Source organism: Drosophila miranda, chromosome 2 (genome assembly GCF_003369915.1).
Source record: "Drosophila miranda strain MSH22 chromosome 2, D.miranda_PacBio2.1, whole genome shotgun sequence".
Classification (NCBI taxonomy): domain Eukaryota; kingdom Metazoa; phylum Arthropoda; class Insecta; order Diptera; family Drosophilidae; genus Drosophila; species Drosophila miranda.
Genome location: NC_046675.1, coordinates 10,389,720 through 10,400,003, shown reverse-complemented (window position 1 = coordinate 10,400,003; position 10,284 = coordinate 10,389,720). Strand labels below are relative to the sequence as shown.

At 45.8% G+C, this 10,284-nt stretch overlaps 1 protein-coding gene across 1 annotated transcript; it reads left to right on the top strand.

Moving 5' to 3' along the window:
- Window positions 1-1,310: 1,310 nt before the first annotated feature.
- On the top strand, window positions 1,311-8,073 carry LOC108157742 (neurotensin receptor type 1). The gene is made up of 7 exons (XM_017289920.2): window positions 1,311-1,948; window positions 3,138-3,749; window positions 3,815-3,980; window positions 4,709-4,841; window positions 4,909-5,107; window positions 6,574-6,797; window positions 6,866-8,073. The coding sequence occupies exons 2-7, from the start codon at window positions 3,326-3,328 to the stop codon at window positions 7,616-7,618; spliced, it is 1,899 nt and encodes a 632-aa protein (XP_017145409.1). The 5' UTR covers window positions 1,311-1,948; window positions 3,138-3,325; the 3' UTR covers window positions 7,619-8,073.
- Window positions 8,074-10,284: the final 2,211 nt, after the last annotated feature.

The following is a 10,284-nucleotide window of genomic DNA, read 5'->3' as shown; positions in this document are numbered from 1 at the left end:
TGAACCTCTTAAAGTCAGCCACAAGATGGCTACAGCTCTGACGCCGTTTCCCGTATTTCAATCGGATTCGAGGCCCGAGGCAGTCGAGGGAAAATGAAAACAAATCCACAAATCTGCGGACGAAGGCCAAGGCCTGAATCGACATTAATATGCGGTTTTTTCTTCTTTCTTCCAATGAATAGTAGTTGAGTGCGAAGGAGAAGGGGGGCAGGAGAAGGAGCAGCCGGCAATGGGTCATGTCCTGCAAAACAAACACATTTCTCCCCGACTTTACGAGCGCTTGGGAGCTGTCGGACAGTGGTAGCCAGAATGGCTTAGATTTCGCGGAGCGTTGATTGCTGCAAGACCACCCCGTCCCTTCCCTTCCGATTCGCTAAAGGTCAAGTCAAACGCCAGTTAAACACTTTCCAGGGGCGGCGCCACTAGCTATAAATATTAAAAGTAAGTGCGAGTGGTTCGGGCCATTTGCAATTTCAATTAGCAACTCAAAAACTAACCATTCAGACCATTCAGTGTCATTCCATTCAATTGGATCGACTGCCATTTATGGCCGCGCTCCGCTCCGTGAGCAGCTGCCCGTCTGCCCGGATATTACTCATGCGACAAGTATGACATTACTTACGGCAGGCGGACGAGTTCATCTTGGTGCGGGATAAAGTAAGGTACATGAATTTATGAATGAAATTAATTCCCGATGTTTGCGTACCTCAGACACACCAGCCGAGAGAGAGAGACAGTCGTACCGGGAGTGAAAGAGAGGGATAGGGCGACTAGGACAAGGCGAGAGCTGTTGGTTAACAGAGCTCGCGCTGTGGCTAACAGCAGACGCGAAGTGCTGCCTCAATTGCCGCAAGGCAACTCAGTCTTCAACGGACTACGCTGAACTCCGGACGTGCGCGAGCCTGACGAGCCTTCAGCCAAAGGAAAAACTCAAAACTCTCGGAAATCTTGCCACAAATTGTGATTGATTGAAATGTGAAATCAAGAAATCGAAAAAAAAGAGATATAATAAGTTGCATAAAGAAATATCTGTGCAGTGTCCAAATAAATACTAAATTTTTGATGGAAAACACAGCAGTATTCCAAGAATTTAATACATATGTATGTATTTTCATAAATTAAAATTAATTCAAATCATTCTAGAAAAATAATTGTTTCCAAACGTATATATTCCAAAATCGTATTCGGGAAATTGGAAAATACCTTTAAATAAGTAAAATAAAATGTAATTACAATTAAATATAGTTAAACAAGTGTACATATGTACACATAAATGAAGAATTTTAAAAAATAAGTCATTAAATCAACGAAAACTGGAAAAAGTGTTGAACATATTAAAAGGACTTCAACTATAGACACATGTAAAAATCAAATAATAAAAATAAAATCGAACAAAATAAATGAATAAACTTATTATGTTACAAAAACACAATCAACAGAAATTTCGCTGAAATGTGATTGATCAATGAATTTCCTTAAAGCACATGAATAAATTACAATAAAATCGAATTTAAACGAAAACATGAATTAATTAAAGAACATTAATTAAAACAATACTACAGAAAAAACACAATTAAATACCAAAATAATGAATCGATGAATGAATTAAGTGATTGATATGTGAGGCAATATAAATAAATAACTATAGCTGAATAAACAAAAGTTTGTTGAATAAATTTAATTAAAAAACTTCGGAAAAAGTGTAACCTTTAAATACATAAAAAGTGCATTTTGTAGTTCACAAATATCCCAATCAGTCCCAAGCGATTGACAAACGCTTGAATAGATCTCACTGATTGCCCAACAAAGTGCAAAACTAATTTTCCATTCAGTGACTCCATTATATCGGAAAGAAACACCCAAACACTTCAACACACCTTGTGGATGTAATTCTAACAAAAGAAGAGCCTGAACAAATACGAATACAAACGCAGCTGTTGGCCCGGAGGTGAGCATCGTCATCTCAGAATACGAGAGCTGGCTTGATTAAAATTTACTCAGGACCTGCACCCAAATATATATTCCCCAGTATCGAGTGGAACTCGTTTTCTAAATTGCTCAATATTTTCGGATACCGCAGAGTTTAATTAAAAAATGTTGAAGCTCCTCGTTGTCACCTGCTCGTGCTCGTTTGCGGCCTTCACTCTGGGAGGGGAAACACGAAAACTAAAATGGAATTGGCACCCAATAATATGGTCCGCTCTGGGATTGGTTGGCTGATTGGATGGCGCAGCTAGTTCTATAAATTCGATGGGGGCAATTCGATATTTGTTGTGCCTGCTGCTCTACTGTTTTGCTCTGTAATGCCGAATTATATCTAAATCAACTTTCACACCTGAGCTGGCAATTCAATTATTTTTCCAATTAGTCAGCGTCAACAAGAGGAAGTAGCAGTAACAGTGGCCGCTGCCCTGCCCAGCCCTTCTTGAAAAATCCTGTTTTCATTCACATGCGTAGCATACTTTTTAGGGCACTTTAAGTGCTACAGAAAACCATCTTAAGCAAGTACATCCCCTGAAGAACGTGAAAACATAATTAATTGGAAGAATCAAGCACAAAAATGCGGGCCGAAGCCAATAAGCCAGCCTGGTATTAGCTTCAACATGATGTTCCATTTATTTGACTCCTGACCTCGGAATGGGGCTCTTACGTGGCTGCTTCTGTTTCAGAGGCAGAACACCATTCAAAACGTGTCGCTGACATAATGAGTGAAATATTAGCTCGGCTCCCGATAGCCATTTCTCATACATCTTTAAATCGTCGCATGTGCCGGGACCTATTATGGGCCAAGCGACATTTGTGTGGGTTCGAAAAGTTTCCCATTTGAAAAAGTTTGGCGCACATGCAATCAGTTTTCGCTTCAGTCCGAGTACTCGACGCAGTCCGAGCAAATAGAAAAAGTTTGGGGCCCACAATTGTATTGATTGCCAGCGATCTGTATAGATTTAGCTGGAGATGCTTCCGAAGTATTAATAGAGCAAAGTGGCCGTAGTCGTCGAGTGGTTGGGGGTGGTGTAGTGGAGACTATCATCTGCCCGACAGCCACCTGTCGCCGCACCGTTTCGTAGCCGGGCCGGGCCGATTCAATTTAAATTCATTCCTGAGTCTAATGACTTTTAATGTTGTTTGCTTCACAGGCGAGTGCACAATTTGGCCCTGTCGTCGCCTGCTTATCAGCCATGTGCCACCGCAGCAGGGGACGCGCAAACAACACCGCCGCCAGACAGCATTAATAACGCATTGACACAAGACGACGGATTTCGGGGGCTCCCGTTGGAGTTGGAGCTGGAATTGCCGCACCCGCAATTAATTGAGGACTGCTAGCATGTTGCAAGGCGTCAGCGCCATCACCCATGACAGCAGCGATGATGGCCTCAATCAATCATTCATGGCTCATGTGTCGCCTGGCGCTAGTCTTGCCCCCAATCAGAGCCCGTCCTCCATGCTGCAGAATGACAAATTCCTAACACATGTCGCCCATCTGCTCAACATAACGACCGAGAATCTTTCGAATCTGCTCAGTTCAGACAAAGGCACCAATGGCAGTGCCGTGGCCGCCGACTCGTCGGCCGACGACTCCCTGGCCCTGCTCACCGTGCTCACCGTCTGCTACGCCCTCATATTCGTGGCCGGGGTGCTGGGCAATCTGATCACCTGCATCGTGATCGCTCGGAATAACTTCATGCACACAGCCACCAACTTCTACTTATTCAACCTGGCGGTGTCCGACCTGATTCTGCTGGTCTCAGGTGAGCGAGCTCAACCGCGGCACACTCTGCGTATACGTAACGTTACATTCTGCAATTTCACCCAGGCATTCCCCAGGAGCTGTACAACCTGTGGTACCCGGACATGTACCCGTTCACCGACGTCATGTGCATTATGGAAAGCGTGCTCTCAGAGATGGCTGCCAATGCCACAGTCCTCACCATTACCGCGTTCACCGTGGAGCGATACATCGCTATCTGTCATCCGTTTCGGTAAGTTTCGACCCCGACAATGATAGCCAGATGCCAATTACATTCTCTTAATCATTCAAACACCATTCATTAACTTTATTTCATTAACAAAGTGTATAAAGTATAAATAGAACAGAACACAAAGAGGTCAATATGAGATATGGCCCCAGTAAAAGCCATGGATACGATGCGATAAGGTTTAATGAAAGTGATAGGCATAATAATTATAATTATTTATTGTCAAATTGACAAGTTATGAAAGGACAATAAAGGCCTTACACTGGATGTCAGCTCCGTTGATTAATATGAACTAATATCGACAATCAGTGATTCAGAATATTTGTTGGTGTGTATCAGAGGTGTCTTTTTGGATTCGCCAACATGAAAATAGCGACCACGTCCGTACCAGAAATATTAAATCTGCGATATTCTACGAAATTTGAAGCTTTTTTGAGTGTCATTTCGGGGAAATGTGCCTTCAACTAAGAGTCACTTTGAAAATGTACACACATAAATAAATACGAGTACAGTCACTTGGGAGCTTTGTGGAAACTGACGGACATGAAAAGTTGTCAAGGAATTCCTGGAGTCGGTTCCAGAGGTCGGTGGTCAAGCAGGCTGGAGTTGCTTTCCTTTGAGTGTCTCGAGGTTTTGAGTTCATTCCTTCATAAACATTTACATTCAATTCGCTTTAATATTGGCCATAAAATGTGGCATCCTAATCTTTACATTCACTCCATCATTTTCAGGCAGCACACCATGTCGAAGCTGTCTCGCGCCATTAAGTTTATATTTGCCATTTGGCTGGCGGCCTTCCTGCTGGCCCTGCCCCAGGCCATGCAGTTCTCTGTGGTCTACCAGAACAACGGATACTCCTGCACGGTGGGTGGAAGCATACTCAAGTTCACACCATTTCGGGCGTAACTGACTTTACATCTCCCTTCCCCAGATGGAGAACGACTTCTATGCCCACGTGTTTGCCGTGTCCGGCTTCATCTTCTTCTGCGGACCCATGACAGCCATATGCGTGCTGTACGTCCTCATCGGCGTGAAGCTGAAGCGGAGTCGCCTGCTGCAGTCGCTTCCGAGACGGGCCTACGACGCCAACCGTGGACTTAACGCTCAGGGACGAGTCATCAGAATGTTGGGTAGGTGAGTTGGTAGGCGTTGAGATGGGGGCTTGATTGAGGCTGGGGCGTTCCACCCACCGCCTGTCAAAACTTTTTGCCGAAAGTCTTAAATTGAAATTCACTGTCAACATATTTGCGTTGGCGACATCAAACAAGAGATTCGTCATACCCCACTCCTGCCCCCACTCCTCTCTTGCACAGCACTTTTCATTTAGCACATGGCCTGTACTCGTGCGAGTCGTGCGAGTTGAATGTGCCCCATAGATGGTGGGTGGTGGGATGGGAGAACTTTGCGGTGTCGTTAATTTTTTGGATGCATCAAGTGCGTCTTCAAAGCCATTAAGCAGCTATCAGCTGACTGTGCACAGATCGGAGGCAGGTGGCATCTCAAAGTAATCAGCTGGGGACACATCAAGGGAGTCGTGAGGGTCGTGAAGCGTGGCAATACATCTCTCTGGGGCCCAGGCTAGGCATTTGCCAAATAACTCACGGGGTAAATACTCGTACTTACTAAATGAGACGTACGCACCTCGCCAGAAACCATTCTGTGGTTCATTTTATTAGAAATGTACATACATGTATTTTTTGAAGTGTCATCGTGAAAATGTGCAAAGTTCAAAGAAAAATATCTAAGCCAAAAAAAACATACTACAGCCATAGAAAAAATGGCATTGAACCCCGAATAGTTGGATTTAAATGTTTGCATTATATTGCACCGTGGAAAAAAATATAAAAAAAAGTATATATACTTAAAATAAATATTTTCTACAAATTTGATATATTTATTTACTTTAAAGTGTTTGATATTAGGATTAAAATGTATCTAAATCTAGAGAAATTTATATTAACAATTTACGTTCTGGCTAACGATGTACAAATAATTTTAGGTCTTTCGAATCCCTGATTTGTAGACCTGAAAAGCTACAAAGAAGCAGAGCCAACCTTTCCTTAATTGTATATGTATTATATTTAAAGCAATTTAAAACAATTCAGTCGAATAGGGGTCCAGGTACAATCGATCGATAAACGTGAAGAAATTCAACAAGATAAAGGCTTTCTTTTAATTCAATTATGTTGAAACAAATTAATTGAATTACTTTTCCTTGGAGCTCGCCCAGAGCTTGTACAATTTCGGTCACAGTTTGGGGCAGGCCTTGAAGGCCTCCGAGTAAGCTCCTATTAGCCCCTCATGTTGGGAATGTGATTGAAGCCACGAGCTTGGCTAGGGTTCTGGTAATTAGTGTCATTTTACCAAGTGTCCTGGCAGGACAAGTTCATCCCATGTACATAAACATTTTTTGAATGATTGCCCGAACGATGGGATTACCTGGGATACAGGGATACAGTCCTTGTTGTGCCTTTTGTTTCCCTAACATTCCCAGCAGTCGCTGGGAGGACATTGTTCAGAGTAGGGCACTTTATAGTCGACTACTTGGCAATGAAGGAGTATTTAATATGTTCTTTGTCCTTGCCCCTCTTTGCAGTAGCTGTAGCCGTCGCCTTCTTCCTCTGCTGGGCTCCCTTCCACGCACAGCGTCTGATGGCCGTGTACGGCCTGTCGCTGATTAACATTGGGATCAACCGGGATGCCTTTAACGATTACTTCCGCATACTTGATTACACATCCGGAGTGCTCTATTTTCTGTCCACCTGCATTAATCCGCTGCTGTACAACATCATGAGCCACAAGTTTCGGGAGGCTTTCAAGGTAAGTGCCGCGGTCCGCCGCTTCCTTAATTGGCCCTTAAATGCGACTTGTTTCCCGCCAATCCGCAGATCACGCTGACGCGCCAGTTTGCCCTGGCCAGGAACCATCACAACCAGCAGAGCCAGCACCACCAGCACAACTACAGTGCTCTGCTGAGGCAGAACGGATCGATGCGGCTGCAGCCGGCCAGCTGCAACAACAACGCCCTGGAGCCGTACGGCTCCTACCGAGTGGTGCAATTTCGATGCCGGGACGCCAGCCACCAGTTGTCGCTGCAGGACAGCATTCGCACCACCACCACGACAACGACGATTAACAGCAGCAGCATGGGCGGAGGTGGAGGCGGGGGTACCACCAACGGACCTGGCAGACGCATCCGCAAGCAGGACTTCTACGGCGCCGGCACAGGCAGTGCTGTGCCCCACCGCATGCTGGCGGCCCAGGTCTCTCAGCTGTCCTCGCTGGGCGACGCCAACTCCCTGCTAGAGACCGAGGTGGTGGATGTGGGTCGGCACTACGCCTCCGTGCGGGCAAAGCGCGCTTTAATGGCTACCAAGAGCGGGGCGATGCTCGTGACGCCCTCGTCTTCGGAGCAGCCAGAGAACAGCCAGCCGGCCACACGCCTCAAGCTATCGCGGGTCATAAGCCGTCGCGACGAAGCTGTAGCAGCGGCCACGGCTGCCACGGCTCCCTACAGTGGCAGCCACAGCCACAGCCTCCCCGACCCAGAGACCCTCCAGGCCGGAACGCCGCGCGAGTCGCGCAAGTTTCCCTGGCGAAAGCGAAGACAGAAGCGGGACGACGCGCACTCCTCCCAGTGAAGGGCGCAGGCAGAGATAGCCGTGGGTATGCTTAGTTAGGCATTGTTTAGTTAGCACAATAAACTTTCTGATCTGTGGACGAGTCGAGCCGCTTGTGAAAAACTTTGTCCGGCTGGAAAAGGGCTCGAATCGTGGGCTTTGGCTTTGGCGATTTGCATGCAAATTTCATTTTGCCAATTGGCCATAAAAATAAAATCTACGACGGCGATGGAGAAGATGGCGATGGCGGCCACGAGTGGGCCAGACGATTTATGTGGGGCATAAGCCCAGTTAATGAGGCATCGAAGTGACGTGACAAACTTTCTTGCCCCCGCCACAGATAGAGCCTCATAGCCCGTCGTCGCCGCATCTACCGCATCCTAGAGTAGTGCAGTCATAAATTAAGTGTTAAGTGTTAAGTGCTGAGCTACGAGTAAATAACACGAATAAAAAATAAATAAAGAAAATGTTGCCAACGTTACAGCAAAAACCTCTCCACTTCTTTGCACAATGCGTGCCAAAAACATTCAGCTCATCTGCATCTTGAGTTCATCCTCTCGAGACACGAAAGAACAAGGAAGAACGCTATTGTGGAGCACTAAGAGTAGCGACTAAGGGATACCCGCCACCAGTTCGACTTGGACTTCAACCAGCATCTTAAAATATTCAATCTTTTCAAGGAACCCCCTGTGACCCTCAACTAAATTTTGCAGGAAACGAGTTAGCAGCCTGCGGAGCGCCCCTTGCATAAATCTACAAGAAAAGTGTATACCCCTGAACCAAACGCCTGGTGCGTGTAAGTAAGAGCTTCTCACCTTTGCTCGAGCTACTCGAACAGGAATTCCAGGCACTCGGTCCCCGCCTTGCCCCGCCATTGTTCCTGGGAATTGGCAGGCATTTTGCCAGCGACTTCTAAAGGCATCCTCCCCATGCATCTGCATCTGCCAGCTAAGCCATTTCAGTCTGCACTTGGCCAAGTGGCCGAGAGAGACCCATTACTCAAGGGGGCTTTCGGGGAAGCTCTGTATTAAAATTGAAATGGATGTGAGTGCAGTACAGTGCCAGGAAAGGGCTTGTAATCCGGGCGTATTGGCACGTGTTGGATACTCCTAGCAGGGCTAGAATCAGTAAATAAATCAAGTTCAATCTTAAATAAACGGGAATTATGGCTCCCGCTCTTTGGGCATTATTATTAATGATTTTTCGAAAGCAGTGGATCCAGATTCACGGAAAAGTGATTGGGAAATTTGATCATGGAAAGGCAAACGACAGATCTGTTAAGGTGTGACTTTATGCGTACTTACCCCTCGAATATAAATTAGCTTCTTTGAATAGATTTTCATACGCCCTGTTGCCGGGGAAGGAGCCTGGTGATGTGCTGCCAATAAAATACAATGGACCGCCATCCTCGTCCATCATCGTGGAGTGCAGGGCTTTTGAAAGGAGCAAAAGGAACTTCCCAAAATGGACAAGAGCGGGTCTTTCATCAATAAATTGTGTGGCCTGCCGCCTAGTCAATCATAATCTGACACAATAAAGATATTAATCAGAGCCATAAATTTACTCATGGTCTAGACAAGCAGTTTAACGGCCAACAGCTCCTCGCACAAAGCTCCCTGACGGAGACGAAGACGAAGAGTTCTCTGATTCGCATTTTGTTCACCCTTCAAACAGGGCTTTAATATGCTGCTGGAGCCGGAGACCTCCACAGTCCGCATATTGTCCCGGTCATTACGCACAGACATTTCAGATTACTCTTCCAGTTTATGAGCGACAAACTTTCACTTTCCAAAGCAGCAGATTCATTTGTTGTTCTGTCAGAGGGAACAGCAAATAACCATGACTCAGAGTGGCAGGCAGACTGTCTATAAGCCGGTCATGTCCATGTCCAGATTTTAAAGCCAAGCACCCTCACATGCATGCCGCATGCCGCCCGGTCATTCTGCACGGGTCCTTGTCTGCACCTAACGAGCCAGCAAAGAGCTGGACAAAGTTCCCCCAGCTCCCATGGTACCCATCATCGTGTTAGCACAAGGGCCCTCCAGAGTCTCCTCTTTCCTCCAACCCATTGTTATCAATGCCAAACGGATCAACTTATGCCGTAGGCGAGCAAATTAGAATCTGGCCAAAACGTCTCAACTAGCCTTCAATTAAAAATGCACACTGCGGTCGAACAAGAAATCAACAGATTTCTCCGGCCCGATGCGGTTGGTCGAGTCTTCAAGTAAAGCTGTGCAAACAGGACTTCAGGCTGTACATATATGTACGTGCATCTATATATAGCGTAAGGTCCTAGTCCTGGTCCTTGGAAAAATATTTCGGTGAACCCAATTGATTCTTTTGTGGTAATTGTTGTTGTCACGAGGTCAACTCTTGCTGTGGCTCTTGCTCTCCTTCTGGCGATGCCGAATAAATATTATTTTTGATTTGTTCTGGTTTCGGCTTAGCCAGATTTTGGTGGGATAAGTGTGGCTCTCCAGGAATTTCGGAAATACGCATTGATATTTCGAATAAGGCGATTTAATTAAATATTAATTGCATGCCAAAAGGGAAAATGCGGTATCCTTGATGTGGAAAGTGCGCAATAAAAATGGTAAACATCGAAAGGCTCACAGCCTCTGGCCCTGGCCCTGGTCCTGGCCCTGGTCCTGGCCACAGAACAATACTGCAAATTAAAATGAAAAGCG